Consider the following 15,735-nt stretch of genomic DNA (forward strand, 5'->3'; position numbering starts at 1 on the left):
TGAATCTGCCAAAGCACAAACTGCTGCTATCTGTGAATGCCCCTGCAGCATGGATCTGTGCACAATGTAGCTCAGGTTTGTCAGAGAAATGTTGATGTTGCTGTCTTGCTTTTGCCTGGTTGGGCTTTGTTATCTTTCCAGCCATCTCATTCTGGTGTCCCTTCAGTGCTGTTGGGGTGTAGGGCTGCCTTCCCATCACCCCGTGACTGGGGCCCTCTTGAGCAGAGGGCAGCCTGGGTGCTGACTCAAGCCTGGGAAGAAGAGTGGGGAGCCAGCTGGGCAGCATGTGGCTGGGAGGAATGTGTTAGATCAGCAGCCTCCAGATGCTGAGTTTCACTGTAGGTTTGGTTGTGGGGTGGGAGGGTGTTGGTAGATGTCCAGCCAAAGCCCTGGAGCAGAGCTTGGTGTGAGAGAGCTCTGCTGATCTGCCCTGGGCTGCTGTATGCCTCAAGGCCATGCTCTGAAACGTAGGAAAGCATCTTCAAGTGCTCTGAACTGGTGTGACTAATATGCCTAAACTGCACACAGCCATCACTCTCTTCTACAGTGCTCAATGTCCTTGTATGTAAGAAGTCATGCAGTGTGTTCTCCCAGTTGTTGATGCTTCTCTGGGAGTAAAGACTTGGATGAGAATTTGTTCTTGTCCATGCTGAAGTGGTGTGTAATGTTAGTTCAGTGCTCAGAAGTCACCACTTCAGGAGCTGTAGGTGATGGTCCAGCTGACATGGACCTTTTCCTGTCAAGCCTCCTTCTCTCCTCCAGCTGGCTCCTGCTAAAGACAGGACTGTCTTTGCTTTTGCCCAAAATAGTAACAATGCTTTAAACTACTTATGCTTGGTATTTTAGAATGGGCTGTTCCCTGCATGTGCTCTGCTCTCCCTTCCTACAATTGTTCCTGTTAGCTGTGCTCTTCTATGGGCTGGCCATGGCACTTGGTAATTAATATGCTGTCATGCTGTGAACTGAATTCACACCTTATAGGGCTGTGTTTACTGGGCCTGCTGGATCAGTGCCCACTTCCTTCCTTTGCTCCTCCTCACTCCAGGACTGTAAGAGACCAGCATGGGGTCGAAGACCCTGCAATATCATTACCCTCTAGTAATGCTCAGAGGTATGTAATGTACAGCAGCTGGGTGTGGGGCATGTGCTAAGGAGAAAGAAAGAGGCTGTGAGAGAAAGCTGAGCTACTCCTACATAGGAGTGAAAAAAATACAGCAGCTTTTTGGCACATAAAGCTTTCCTTCCAGGTCAGGGACCAGGGAAGGCCTAATCACTTGTGGCCCTACAGGGCAAGTCTGTGCTAACTCTCAGTGCCAATGTGCAGGGGCATGGGGCAGGGCTCCTACAACAGCACCACTGCTCTGTGGAGGAGCCCAGCCTTGCATCTGGATTCCTGCCTTCTTCCCCATTAGAAACTAGCTGTGGCCCTAGGATTTGTGTCTGAAGAGGGAGAGCTCCTTCCTTGGACCTCCTGTGATCTTTCCCAAGCGGCCAAAGGGGGATGCACCAGCAGCACTGCTGGGAAGGTGCTGGGCTCAGTTGCTGTTTTTTGAGACTGTGCCCCCCATATCAGCTCTGTGTGTGGGGGGTGCTCTGGTGGGTGTGGTTACACCCTCACTGGCCTTGGCAGGGCACAAATTGGAACCTTTGAAAGTTCTAGCTGGTGTAAAGCTCAGGAGGCAGAGCTGGTGCTAGGTACAGTGTGGTACTGTGCTGAGGGAAAGGTGAAAACAGTTAATAATCCACCCTCAGCTAATCACTGGGGGCTGATGCGAGGCACAGGCTTGATGGAGCTGCTTTGCACAGGCCACAGTGCTTATCAGCTGTGCAGTGTAACCAGCAGCCCCTGGCAATGCTGGCGCAGCTGAAGGACAGGCTTGATGGGTCTGTTGCAGCCCCACAACCTCAGACACTGTGGCTCCACCATGCAGAGCAGCATGGCTGAGCTGGCTGTTGGTCAGGTAAGGGTTCAAATATGTTTCCTGCAACTTGCTCCAGCACAGTTCAGCCTGGAAAAAAGGCGTCTTTTCAAGTGTAGGGGCATCAAGCTTGAATAAATGCCAGCTAAGCCCTGGTGCCTGCTCCCCTGCATGAAGCCTCAGCAAGGCACCAGAGCTTCCTGGCAGCAGGAGGGGAAGAGAGATCAGAGTTGTTGGAAGAATACGTGACTGAAGGCTGAGCACAGGGTTGGTGGTGCTTTGCGTGGCTCTTGCCTGACATCCCGGCTGGCTGTGGCAGTGTAAACTAACCTTTTGTTTTGCATCAGGCTTTATGCCAGTGCCAGCCCCTTTCTGGCCTTTGGGGTGATTTCAGCTGTTGCTGTATGTTTCCCCCGCTCCTTTTTTTTTCCAATAGCTATTCTACTCCAGCACCGCAGTGATGGCTGCCTGTAGCTAACAAGACAAACTAAGGTCTGCCTGCAGAGCCACAGTAAGGCCCCTGTGGTTGTGAGACAGGACAACACAAACTGAGGCCACAGCCACGCTGTGCTTTCACTTGACCTATGGTGGAGCTGCTGTGCTTGTAGTCAGCATCTAGATGGGGCAGGTGACATATCTATCTTAGCTGGGACAGAAACAGAAGTACAGCCCTTACACTTGCACAGCATCCTTCTGCTAGGCTGTGCTAGGCTCAGGGACCTGTAAACTGGCCCTAAAGACCTAACTCCTAAGTCTCCACTCCTTGCCAGATTCCCAGCCTCAGGGAGAGGGACATGGGTTTTGGGAGCCATGGCTTTTTCTTCCATCAGACTCCATTAAGAAAAAGTCAAGTTAAGCAGTTTATTAACATTTAAAATACTGTACAGTGTGTAAACCAAATAACCCCCTCCCCACAACACCCCAGCGCTCTCAGCGGATGCTCTGGTGAATAATACTGCTTTTGGCACTGTTTGCCTTCTCTTTCTCCTTCTTCTTTATGGGGTCCATCTCAAAACAGCGCCAGAGCCGCAGTGTTTCATCAGCAGCTGCTGAGGCCACTGTTGTACCATCAGGGCTCATGGTCAGGTTCAAGATTCTGGCAGTATGACCTGAGGAGGAGAGGGAGTGTGCAATCAGGGCTGAGCTGATCAGCACATGCACATTTACTCCTGTATGCTCCCATGAGCCCTGCCTGCTTGCATAGCTATCCCCCCACTGGCTCTGGCAGCATGAGTTCAGACCCCAAGCACAGACTTGGAGCAATGGTATTTCTTCCACAGCCCATGGGCATGCTTTACTCCCTGGATACTGTCCTGTATTGGTGCTGATGTAGGCTCAAACCAAGGAGTGCGGCTGCCTTCAACTTCTAACAGCCCCCCCCACCCAGGCCCTGTCCACCTACCTTGCAGCTCTGCGACCTTGGTCATTGTTGGATACTTCCATAGAACCAGCTGATTCTGTGCAAAGCCATGGCCTGAAACGAACTCCTTGTAGTTTGTTGACCATAGGATAGAACAGACCTGAAAAGAGGCACAGGTAAGACAAGGGGCTTGTGCTGACGCTCACCACTCAGAGGTGAGCATGATCCCCTCCTTCCCCATGCCTCTGGGCCTGAGGAGCCAGCAGCTCTGTGTAGGTGTGCTGCCAGGAGGTGTTGGTCTCCAAGCTGATGTTCATTTCTCACCTGGGAATGGGTATCAACAGTACTGAGGCAGGCACCAGAACACACGTTCCAGATGCGTATATGTCTGTCACTAGTGCCACCTCCAGTGGCTAGAACGTTCATCTGCCATGGGCACCACGCCACAGCCTGAGAGTGAAGAGTTCATTTTAAGACATACAAGAGGCAACCTGCACCCAACCAGTGCTGCATGTCTGCACTGCACACAGATACCTGCCCGTGGCAGTCCTGTGCTCACCTTGACAGCACCCTGGTGCTGAGTGAAGGTCTGTACAGGAGCGAAGTCTCCACCCCCACCTTGGGTGCATGGCCAGACATTCACCAGATTGTCATTGCCACCACTGGCCAGGTAGCGGCCATCTAGAGACCATTTGAGTCCGCACACCTCCTGTGTGTGGCCAGTAAGGGTGGCCACATGATGCTCAGCCACTCGGACATCGTGGTGATGGATGTGCCCAGTCCGCGCGCCACTACAGAGAGAAGAGAAGGTTTGCAGGGTCTGGCTGACACATTTTCACCCAAATCCATTTTTGTTGTTCCAAGACTGCTATACCTGCCACTGGGTTTCAACCAGTGTTACCAGCAACACTGGTCTGTTGGTGTGAGTGAAACACCCACACTAGCTCTTTACAACTGCAGCACAAATTGCAATACAGGAAAGAGGCCTTCTCCTCACAGTCCCAACAGATAAGGCTGAGTAAGAATCCCAAGCCAGGACAGAAACTTCCCTCTGCCATCCCCAACCCACACCACACATAGATTGAGGGATAGAAATTTGCAACAACTGGAAACTGCCCTTGACCCACTGCTTTACCTGGAGAGGATGTAGCTGTTCCAGCTGAGGGTTCCCACACGAGCGCAATGGCTGGTCATGTTTCGGAGACGTTTCTGCTGCTGAATGTCCCATAGCTAGAGAGGCAAAGCAAAAAGTTCTTCAGAAGAAATCCAATCCTGTTTCTATGCCCTAGGAACCTCACTGCACAGGCTCTGGCATTCAGCTTTCTCAGTAAGGGAACAGAGAAAATGTGTATCTCATGATTGTAGCACAGAAGGTAACACTATCAGAAAACCCCCACACCAAACCCTGCCTTGCACACTGTGCTTGGCTGGGGCAGTTCCACCCCACACCAGGGAATTCAAGTCAGGTGCATAGCATCCTTTCTCTGCCTGACAAGGTTTGGTCCCGAGGCCCCACAGTTCTGTCAATCCCTAGAAAACACCTCTAGTTTTATTCCTGCATTCACCTGGACCTCAGCATTACTTGTGCCAACAGCAAGGTAGTTTCCTTCTTTAATCCATGACACAGAGGAAATGTAAACATCTGGATGCTCCATCTGCAGCAGCTGGATAATCTCCCCAGAAGCGTGATTCCACAGATAAACAGAGTTGTCCAGAGCCACTGCCAGGAAGTTCTGGGAGCTCCAGTCTATGAGATTCAGATCTACGATTTGAAAGAGCAATGCAGGTCACACCATGCTTACCTGGAGAGCCCTGCCCTTCACCTGTGCTGATGCAGCAGGTGTGGGTGCACATGTGCACACACACACGTACAGGTGAGGGGCAGCCTTCTGAGTGTCACTATGCCCAGCTGGTGGGGTCAAGTACCCTGCTCCAAGTCATCTACACAGTGCCCTAGACCACTGTTCCTGTAAGGCTACACAGGGACGCTCCAGAACTGGTCTGTGCCAGCCTGGGTACATAAAATAGTACAAACAGCCCAGTTACACTGTCTTAGGAACAGCAATCCAGTGCAGAATGTTCTGGATGCTCAGCACTCAACCCTGTAGCCTACTTACAGTAGTCATTGCGGATCTCTGGTGCATCCAAGATCCGGTCTGGCATTGAGGGAATATATCTGCTATTCTTCCTGCTGGATCCAGGCGTCATTTTCTGACTGTAGAGCACTTTCAGGTTATTCTGATAGCCTGTGTGCAGAGGAACAGGTTTGTTAACCTGACTTAGTTTCCTCCCAGCTGAGTGCTGCTCACCCAACTAGGAATCCCTTGGAGTGAAAATGAAGTCCTAAAAGAAACACTCACAAGAGTGCAGTGCACTAAAATCACTGGCAGTATGAACTGCTGAACCGGGGTGAGCTACAATTTCAGCATTCATGGAAACAAATTTTACAAATATTTGGAGTTTTATATCCCATTATATTTAGTTACAGTTTAAGCTAGAAAGTGCACAGCAGAGTTTGATGCTCTTACAGACTTCATGAAGGTTGGGAAACTGCAGTATAGGTGAGCAACTGGCAGTCATAGCATCTTCTCTAAATAAATTCACTGTAACTGTCATGCCCTCCCTCAAACTCAGGAACCTTAAGAAAGGAGAGACTCCAGCCTGTACAGCTGTCAGAAACCAGTTGATTTCTCCTGTGACTACACACAGAGCCTCTGTATTGCTGTTCCCCTGACCCGATCTCTCCCGCTGATTCAGCTCACACAGACCCTGTATCATACCTTCTGGAGCATTCTGTGGTTTTCCACTGAGGCGGAGGATCTTTGCCTCTTCTACATCAAAACCATTCAGATTCACTGCCCAGGCTTTCTGTTGCTCCTACAGAGACAAATCACCCTCAGTGCAATGCATTTAAAACAACTCCTACACTGCAATTTAAACACACACCTAAGTCCCCTTCTCTTAGAATCTGAAGGTGTTCAACTGTGCTGCAAGGGTCAGCCACACAGAGGCAGGTCAAAGCAGTTTTTCCTCAGACTTTCACACATTGTCCTGCTCACATTTTCATACAATCGCAAATTCAGTGTCATTGCCAGTGGGAAAAGCCACAGCCACAAAGCGACCAAATGCTTCATAAACAGATTTCAGAACACAGCGAAAAACATTCCAGAAAGCGTTCCTTGTGTAGACATTGTCCTAGAATAGCTACCACCAGCAGTTTTACTTTGCATAGGCTCACAGCTTTGTGTTTTTGTTGCCTACTACATTTTAAAGCCTCATTAGTCAAAAGCTAAATTTTGCTACCAGAAGCATAGGCTATAGTGCATGGCAGGCTCTACAGCTTCCATCTCATCCTAGGCTCCTGAAGTCCAGGGCTGCAAGTAGTGATGGCTGGGGCTATCCCGTGTGTCCACTCGATAGAACCTATAGTTTACTCCTCTGTAAAGGGGCAGGAAGGATTAGTGGTTGTTGTAGTAATTGTAACTTAGCAACATGCTCACCTTCTTGGTAGGGGATTCCTCAGCAGGGTCATTCTCTTTGGTTAGGAGGAAATTTGCCATCTCCATCTGCATAGTGCTGCGGTTGGGAATGTAGCGATCTCCCCCAGCCTTTGTGGGGGTGCTTTGAATTTTGGATCCAGATTTACCTGCATTCACATATGAAAATATTATCTTACAGCTATTTAACAGCTGTATTCGAGCTTTCGCGAGAGCAAACCCAGCACTCTTCCACATCACACCCACCAGACAAGTAGGACTCTCATGCCACCCAGTCACAACTAACTTATATTTTCCTCCCTGCCGCCAAGCTCTGGTTAGGGACTGTCTGGAGCAACTCCTTGGGTCTAGCGCAACAATTCCAGAGTCCAGAGATAAGGGGAAGATACAAAAACATTGTTACGGGATGCAAAGCTGTCAGCTGACAGTCCCGCCCACACTCGTCCCAGCATGCAGCTGTGCCAGCAAGGCTCAGCTGGGCGATCCGCAGTTCGCCAGCCGCGGTGCTCAGAGCCCTGCCCCGCATGCTGGGAAGGAGGTGGGTGACTGTCAGGAGCACAGCCCACCCCCTCCTGCCTGACCAGCAAGCGGTAGGTAGGGCAGCGTGGCAGGGAGCCCAGAGCCCCACGGCTACAGACAAGCAGCCCGGGCGAGGCTCCCGCACTCAGCCTCTGCCGCTGGTGGCCGGCGCTCACCGGGTGTCTTGGACGGCGTCTTGCTGGAGCTGTGGGAGCGATTGGCCGGCTTCATGGGCGACACGCCGACGGGGCTGAGCCCGGGGCCGCTCTCCTTGGCCTTGCGCTGCCATCGCGCAGGCGGCGCGTTCGGGATCGGCGTGTCCAGTTTCAGCAGCCCGTGCAGGTCCGCCTCGAACAGGAACTGCGCCATGGTCCTGCGAGCGGGCGGCGTTAGCCGTGCCCACCGGCCGGGCTGCAGCCTACTCCGACAGACCCCGCTGGCCTCCCCACCACCGGCCCCTCCAGCCCTCCGGCCGCTCCTCCCCACCACCGGACCCTCCAAGCCCTCCGGCCGCTCCTCCCCACCACCGGCACCCCGCACTCTCCCCAACCGCTCCTCGGGACGCTTTCCATCAGCCGACACGCCCTCCCTCCGCTCGTCGGGGGTCCTTTCTATCAGCCGACACCCCTTCCAGCCGCTCTTTGGCGCTCTCTCCGATAAGCGATATTCTCCCTTCCCCTCACCCGCCTCGCCACAGCCTCCCCGCTCGAGACTGCGCCTCCGAGCCGCCTGGCCAGCCCCGCCGCACGCTCACCTGCGCCGCGCCGCCGCCGCTCGCCCGCCCCGCCTGCGCCGCGGCATTTTAAACGGCGCGCGGACGGGGCCCCGGTTGGCCGCTTCAAACCCAACGGCCGCGCGCTGCCAGGCGACGGCAGCGCGACGCAACGCGATTGGCTGAGCCGCGGGACGGGGCGGGGCGCTCCGCGCGTGCGCTTAGGGGGCGGGACCGGGGGCGGAACCGGGGGCGGGGCGTTCCTGCTGGGGCGGGGCGATCCGGGCCGGGGGCGGGGCGGCGAAGGAGGGAGCAGGCGGTGCTCGGGGCGGGAGCAGAGTTTATGGCGGGCTGGGGGCGGCCGCGGCTCCCCGCGGCTCCCAGCCGCTCATGAGCAGGTAGGACTGGTTGGCGATGTCGGTGCTGGACAGGCGGCCCGCAGCGTGCTCCGGCGGCGGGCCCGCCTCGCGCCGCGGGCCGGGCAGCACCTCCAGCAGGCAGGGCAGGACGGCCTCCTCCGGCGGCTGCTTGTCGAAGGCGCTGGCCTGGGGGGAAACGGAGTGGACGCGGTAGGGACTGCCCTTCGAGCTGCCCCCGGGGGCAGCTGAGCAGCCCTGCCCCACTCCCTCACCTGGCCGTGCTTGCTGCTTTCCTGGAGGAAGCTGCCTAGAGCACGGTGCAGGTCAGGAACGGGCGGCCAGAGTTTCTGCTTCACATTGCTGGGTACGGAGGAAGGGGCATCGAAGGCACCCTCAGACTTGGGGTGCCCTAATGCCCCGTGCAAAGTGCCCAGGCTTGGTGCTGGACCGCCCCGCCTGCCCCTGGCACAGCCCTTTACCTGTAGAAGGAGGGGAAGGTGCACCGCAGCGCCAGGAGCACTGCCGAGAAGAGCAGCGGCACCACCGTAACACTGGGGATGAGCCAGCCTGCATCGGAGAGGACCGCTGGAACTGTAGCCCTTCCCAGACCCACCACCTCTGAGCCCTTGCCAGCACCCTGCCCGGTGCTCCCCACCCCAATTCCAGCACTCTCCGTCTCTTGCCGTCAGCCGTGTGGCTCCTCTGGCCGCAGCCCCCAGCCCCAGCCCTTACCCGCATCAGCCATGGCATCCACCACAACAGGTTTGGACCAGGCGCTCCAGCTGCCCTGGTACCACGGCCCGCTGGGCTGGGCCCGCACCTGGGCGTGGTAGCGGGACCCTGGCCGCAGGTCCAGGACTTCTTTCCTAGCTGCTCGTGGAACCTGCAGGACCTGCGGGGCAGAGCCGGGGCTGCTGTCGGGGGGCACCTCGGGGCGGGGTCCCGGTTTGCCTGACCCCGCGCCTGCCGTGTGTCCGCAGCGGAGATGGACGGCGCTGCTCGGGGTATCCTGGCCGGGCCTTACCTTCCAGTCGTGGCTGTTCTCCGTGGCATAGCGGACCTGGTAGTCCAGCTGCTCTGCCAGCAGCTCCAGGGGCGGCAGCCACTGCAGGCTGAGCCGGCCCTGCGACACTGTTGCCTGCACAAGCTGGGGGGCGTCTGTGAGCACTGTTGGTGTTGGGGACAGGCATGAGTCGCTCCTGTGAAACGGGACATGGGACTCTGTGTCCCCCTGTGAGCCAGGCAGGGGCTGTGGTGGCACTGGGACTCACCAGCCTGGTGCAGCCAAAAGGGCTCCTTGAAGTAGCTGAGTGCGGGCAGCATGTGGGTCCTGGTGACATTCACCAGGACGGAGATGGCACTGCCAGCCTTGGGCTGGAAGGTGCAGGCATGGGTGCCCTGTGCCCCCCTGCTCACCTCCTTGCACTGTTGCCATGCATCTTCCCTGTGGGAGGAGTGGAGAGCTAGTCAGTCCCACCAAAGCATACCCACAGCCAGCATTTCTCCTGCACTGGACACAACGGAGGCAGAGGAATGGAAAGGCCCAGGAAAGCTACTGCTGCTTGTAGCCTGAGGTGCAACGTGGCCAGGAGAGGTGGTGAGGAGGTATGAGATTGGTGGTGGTAGGGCAGGACGGAGCAGGGCATGAGCAAGGGGCCCAGTGTGGGATATAGGGACACAGCAGGACCAGTGGTCCCTGGGATGTGCCTGCCTGAGTGCCATCTGCCTGCCATGCCCCTTACCTTGTGCCAGCCCCGCTTGGAGGTGGCCGGTAGAAGAGCTGGTGGGAGCTGTGGGGCTCTGCAGGGTCCCAGCTCCACTCGCAGCGCACGTGCCGCAGGTCGGGGGTACTGCAGCACAGCCCGATGTCTCCTGGGCAGGGGAGAGCCAGGGCGGGGAGAGGGCTGCTTCCCCTTGCTCCCCAAAACTTGGGAGTTGCACCTCGCCTACAACAGGACCCCCACCCCCTGCAGCCCCAGGCGTGGGTGCCTCCCTGCTGTTCCTGCCAGCACCCCTGCAGAGGGGATGGCTGCTCACCGGAGGAGTGGGGTGTCTCAGCAGCCAGTGCCTGCGACCAGGGCCCCCAGACGCCATCCATGGAGGTACCGTCGGGCTTGCTGCGCACCTGGATGTGGTACCTCACCCCTGGCTGCAGGTCCCGAAGCACCACCCAAGTGTTGGCCTGGACCAGCCTCTGCAGGAGAGGGGCCAAGCTGAGGAGCAACTGCAAGCCCCAAACCCCCTGCCCATCCCTGACCCCTCGGTGTACCTGCCCCACTGCCGGGGAGGCTGCCCTGGGTGTGCGGGTGCTGACAGTTGACTGAATGGAGGGGTCTCCAGGGTGCTGCCCACCAGGATTCAATGTGGTGCTGCAGGGCACCCCTGGGGAGCCGGCAGGACAGCACTGCACCTCGTAGAGAAAGAAGTTTGGGAAGTCAGGAAGTGGTGGCTGCCATGACACGCAGAGCTGCCCCGCAGCCCCAGCCCAGCGGGCCGTGATGTTCACTGGGGGAGCAATGAGACCTGCAGAGAACATGCCAGGGTGTTTGTCCTCCTGCAGCAGCCCCGGTCTGGGCAGTGCCTGGTCCTGCTGGGGGACACGTGGAAGTCTCCCCCCAGGCTCCACCGCTCACAGTGTTGCCAGGCCCCGTGGCAGGCAGAAGGTCAGGGGACCCAGATCTGGGGACTGTCCTGTTGTCAGAGGGCATTGCCCAGTGAAAGAGACTCACCCACTGCGTCCACGCTGAGCTCCCGCCAATACTTTGTGTGGTTTGTGGTGGCATCCAGGACGCGGAGGTGGAGCTGGGTGAAGAGCCGCACGTCCCGGCTGGGGAAGACGCAGACGTGTCGCTTCCCGCCAGCCCCATGGTGCCATGTGGAGACCACGCATGCTGTGGGCACATCCCTGAGGAACATAGAGCGGGGTCTTGCAGCACCTCACGCCTCCTGCCTCGCGCCAAGCTTGAGGAGAGGCAATGTGGGGCACAGCACCAAGACCTTGATGTCACCAGCTCCTTTCCCGTGCCATAATCCACTGCAGGGCACCATCCCCATGGGACTGAGGGCCAGCCAAGGCCCCAGCCCTGCTGCAGGGTGTGCAGTGGCTGCTCCATAGCTTCTGTGGGCTCTCCATCTCTTGCAGCTTGGAGCCACTGGGATGGCCCAGATTGCTGTGACACCCTGACGCTGCTGCTCTCTGTGCAGCAAGGAGGAGGCTGGGCTGTGTCCCCACCATCTCCTACCTGCTGTACCAGTAGTAGAAGTGGCACATCCCAGTTGTTGTCTCCTCCTCGTCCCAGAAGCAGGTGAGGTCCTCGAAGGAGCGGGAGAAACAGAGGATGTCCTCGGACACGCCTGCTAGCAGTGCAGCGTCTGGGAGGAGTGTGGCCATGAAGGAGCTCCTGGGCACAAACCCATCCCCATCTCACCTGCTTCCACCTCAGACACACAGGGCAGCCTGAGCGCGGCCGTGGCACAGGTGCTGTCCACCAGCTTGGCACACTGGGGAGGGACATTGGCACCCATGCTGGCTGCTGGCTTGCACTGGGGTCCTGGCTGGTGCTCCCCCCGCCCCACCACGCCCCCTCCTCAGTACACGAGGTCCTTGAGGACAAACAAACATCCCGAAATAGCCCTGCGGTCAGAGGGGAGCTCAGGGCCCAGCGATCAGGGGGAAGCACCCCTGCCCTGCTCATGCCGGAAGGTGCACGGAAGTGAGATAAGGAGGAGCAGCACCCCAGGGAAAGGGAAAGGGCCTGGGGGCTGGAGGGGGGGCATGTGCTCCTGAGCAGGGGGGATGCTCAAACCCCTGCTCAGGGACTGCCCTGGGGGCACATCTGTCCCCCTCAGTAAGCTGTGCTCCCTGTCATTACACGGACAAACTGGAGCATCACACCCTGCAGGATCTCTATCTGAAGCACTGGTAGCTCTGCTGACATAGGTGTCTGCCCTTGTTGTCGTGGAAGAAGGGACAATGCCCTCAGCATTGCTTTAGCAGTCCCTTCTCCCCCTTCTCCTTCTGCCCTGTGATCTGCTCCAGCCCTTTTCCTCCTCCCCTTCCTACTGGCATTTGCTGCCTTCCCCAGGGTTTGCCCCCAGCTTTGGGACCCCGCAAGCCTGCTGCCAATGTCTGCTGCATTTGCTGAGTGTATCCATTCTCTGCTACACACCCCTGCACTGCCACTTGAGCCCATCCTGGGCAAAGAATAAGTCACAGTTCCCAAGTATTCTTGCCACCTTCTTGGTGTCCTGCTCGCCGTGTCCCTTCTCTTGCCTGGACCCTCCAAGACCTGTTCCTCATTTCCCAGCCCTGTGTTGCCTTCTTCCCCATGCCCATTGTCCCATCTCTGCCACAGCTTCCCCACCTGTTCTTCTCTTTTTGCCCCCCATTACCCCACCCCAGGCCTCATGCTGGCTCTATGACTTCACCCAGCTCTGAGCACCAGGAGATGAAGTGGCCAGGTCGCAGCAGCTCGGTGGCACAGGGACCCATGGCATCAGTGGAGGCCCACCCATGTCCTGTGGGCTACCAGAGCATCTTTGCTGAGCACAGCCCATTTCTCAGGAAGGGCAGCTGCCCAGCTCTGCAGCCCACACCAGCCATGCTGGGGCAGTGCTGCCAAGCTGGCGGAGGGCTCAAGGCACAATGATTTTGCAGAGGCTGTGGGCAGAGTCCACCCCTGACTCTCATCCCACCGCCCCTATGGGGGTGACTCAAAATGTGCTCCCAAGTCTGTCCTGGCCAGAGACCTGGGGTGGGGCTGGAGAGACAAGGAGGAGATCAACAGGGTTTTATTCAACTTAATGCTTTTTATGGTGTTACAGAAAGTTCTAAAGGGGCTAAAGAGGCGCTTAAAGAATGCATGATTTCATTCTGAAATGAGACAAAGTTGGGGAGTGGCTCTGGCAGGTGCAGTGAGCCAGACTGGAGCCAGCTATCAGCTAAGATGAGGATGTCCAGCAGGACAGTAAGATCATGACAGCAAGGCTGGTGCAGGAGCACTGGGGTTAGCCTGGAAGTGCCACTGCATTGCCCGTGGTGCAGAGCTGTGTTAACTTGAGTCTTGTTCAAACCCTCATCATTTCATAACTCTGAGAACTTCTGATGAGTGAGGAGCACCTCTGCTACCTGAGCAGGACTGGGAGCACCAGGCTGCCATCCTCAGGGGCAATCCATGGGCAGCCAAGCTCTGCTTGCAGAGAGCATGGATTTTCCTTTACTCCAAGCATCTCAGGGTGTCCCACAGGTGAGAAGCACACTCCATTGCTCACTCTGAACACTCCCTGCACACCCTCCTGGAATGCCCCCTTCCCAATCCCATAGATTTTGGCTGCTGTGAGGTGCTCGCTGCCCACATCTGGCATTCTAGCTCCTCTCTGGCCCATCCTTTGGGGGAGAAAATAGCCCCAAGGACCTACCTTGGGATGTCACTGGCTCAGGGGCTGACGGTGAGCTGCGGAGGCTGAGCAGGATGGCAGGGAGCAGTGAGAGCTGCCAGCCCTGGCACAGGCAGGCTGCCATCCTGCAACCTGTGTGCCGGAGCCACACGTGCCGCACTCGGCCCTTCCCAGTGTCCTGGGAGCTGCTGCGGCTCCTCCAGGCGATACCTTTATCTGGGAAGTGGTGGCTCTGCAGCTCAGGAAGCCTGGCTGGGGGCTCCCCCCGCCCCATCACCAGCACTTCCCTGTGCCTGAAACCACAAGGCCACAGCCCCTCTGCCGCCGGCCGCAGTGCCAAGAGAGACTGCTCCTATCAGATAGGCGGCATGTCCTGCCCTTGTGGCTACTGGCATGCTGGGAGGATGGGGTAGGAAGAAAAACAACCCCCGAGAAACTAGGGAGGCCCCTGTGTGGGGCAGGGCAGGCTATTGGGGCTGCTGCCACATGGGAGCATTGGATATGGCACAGCTGATCTGCCTCCATTGTGTCCTGTGCCGCCCGGCACCGGTGCACTCCAGGTCTGCTCTGCCAGCAGCACCATCTCTGTGGCTGTGCTGGGAGCAGAGCTGCAGGCACAGGGGACAAAGCCCTCAGAGGTGCTAGTGGTGGTGGTGCAGGAACAGGGTCACCACAGTGAGGTCCCACCGCTGTGTTAACCTCCTGGCAGTCGATTACTTCTGGTACTGGAGGGTCTCCCACCCTGCCAGGGCACAGCACTATTGCATAGCCCGGGGCCACTAGCCAGGGCACAAGGAGCCACTTGCACATGTGTCCCCTGTGCACCAAGGCCAGGTTTGCTTCTTCAAGCCCAGCAGCTGAGGACAGCACTAGAGGCACTGAGGGGAGAGCAGTGCTAGCCCCAACTTGCCACAGGCAAATTTTGTCAAAAAAAGCAGAAAGACCTGGGTGTGAGCAGGACTGGTGGCACTGCCCCAGACTGTTCCCAGCTGGGAGCAGAGGGGGTGCAGAAGAAGTGGCATGTGTCAGGCTGTTTATGAGGGCAGTCCCCATCACTGATTCACTGGGGACCTCAGGGATGGGGCAGAGCTGCAGTTCACACCAAAGAGCACTGGAGGCCAGAATGGAAAACCAGAATGGTATTGACAGGGTTCAGAGACCTTTTGGGAATAAAAGATGCTTGCCTAGAGGGACAATGCAAATGTCTCTGTCTCCTGCAGTGATACCAGGCTCTGCAGGAGCCACTCTTGCTTCCCATGGGACTGCAGACGATGGGTACACAGACAGCTGGATGGCATGTCCAGGGCTGAGCAAGCTGAAGCCAGCACAGGTGAAGCCCAGCCCCTCTCAGGGTAACAAACAGCAGCAGTGCAGGTGAGGGATTAAAGCCTGGGACAGGAGCCCCTCCAGGAGGGTTAGGGCAGAGCCCAGGCTACCCTTGAGGGACGGGCACGTGAGGCTCACTCTGGAAGCACATGTTTGAGCAGGCTGGTCAAACACAGCCATCACTTTGCCAGATGTGGGAAGTTACCTGATGGCTCAGCACAGTGCTGGCAGGTGCCAGCTGGCCAGGGTGGGAAGGGTGTGGAGTTGCACAGCTCCACGGGACCCAGATGGAGGAGCAGGGCCATCCCTTTAAAGACCAGCCAGCTGAGGGGAAGCTGCAGGAACAATTTTTAAGCATGCAAGAGGCAGCTGTGCATAGGAAGGACATAGTCTGCTCTCCATATCCGTTTGGGGACAAGACCAAGTCTTAAATTGTGTGTGGGAAAAGATCCCAGTTGGATCCTAAGAAAACTCATTTCTATGCCATGATGAGACCTGGGACTTGTCTGGGAATGCTGAGACATTATCACAGGACCCCAGTGGGAACAGGATTCTGAGGAGTGCCCACCAGAGCAGCAGATCACTGGGCCCCCACATGCTGTTCCCCAGTGCTGTCAGTGGGGCAGAGGTGGGTCCCCACCAACAC

General features: G+C 57.1%; 2 protein-coding genes across 4 annotated transcripts; both read right to left on the reverse strand.

Annotated features, from left to right (window-relative positions):
* Positions 1–2,757: 2,757 nt before the first annotated feature.
* Positions 2,758–8,235, reverse strand: CDC20 (cell division cycle 20). Of its 2 annotated transcripts, none has more exons than XM_038144196.1 (11): positions 8,050–8,235; positions 7,472–7,668; positions 6,780–6,925; positions 6,060–6,156; positions 5,397–5,525; positions 4,845–5,041; positions 4,415–4,509; positions 3,839–4,070; positions 3,604–3,729; positions 3,322–3,439; positions 2,758–3,028 (listed from the first exon to the last, which is right to left on the reverse strand). In XM_038144196.1, exons 1-11 carry the CDS (start codon positions 8,094–8,096, stop codon positions 2,850–2,852), a joined length of 1,563 nt encoding a protein of 520 aa, XP_038000124.1. In that variant the 5' UTR covers positions 8,097–8,235; the 3' UTR covers positions 2,758–2,849. The 2 variants fall into 2 exon arrangements, with proteins under 2 accessions (XP_038000124.1, XP_038000126.1); XM_038144198.1 differs by having other exon boundaries at positions 7,979–8,129.
* Positions 8,236–8,248: 13 nt separating this feature from the next.
* Positions 8,249–15,611, reverse strand: MPL (MPL proto-oncogene, thrombopoietin receptor). 2 transcript variants are annotated; one of them, XM_038144195.1, is made up of 11 exons: positions 13,785–15,611; positions 11,609–11,738; positions 11,096–11,271; positions 10,636–10,889; positions 10,404–10,560; positions 10,109–10,238; positions 9,638–9,810; positions 9,391–9,533; positions 9,099–9,258; positions 8,846–8,933; positions 8,249–8,726 (listed from the first exon to the last, which is right to left on the reverse strand). In XM_038144195.1, the coding sequence occupies exons 1-11, from the start codon at positions 14,035–14,037 to the stop codon at positions 8,396–8,398; spliced, it is 1,995 nt and encodes a 664-aa protein (XP_038000123.1). In that variant the 5' UTR covers positions 14,038–15,611; the 3' UTR covers positions 8,249–8,395. The 2 variants fall into 2 exon arrangements, 1 of the variants encoding a protein (XP_038000123.1); XR_005257784.1 differs by having other exon boundaries at positions 8,492–8,552; positions 8,639–8,933.
* Positions 15,612–15,735: the final 124 nt, after the last annotated feature.

Source organism: Motacilla alba, chromosome 8 (genome assembly GCF_015832195.1).
Source record: "Motacilla alba alba isolate MOTALB_02 chromosome 8, Motacilla_alba_V1.0_pri, whole genome shotgun sequence".
NCBI classification, from domain to species: Eukaryota; Metazoa; Chordata; class Aves; order Passeriformes; family Motacillidae; genus Motacilla; species Motacilla alba.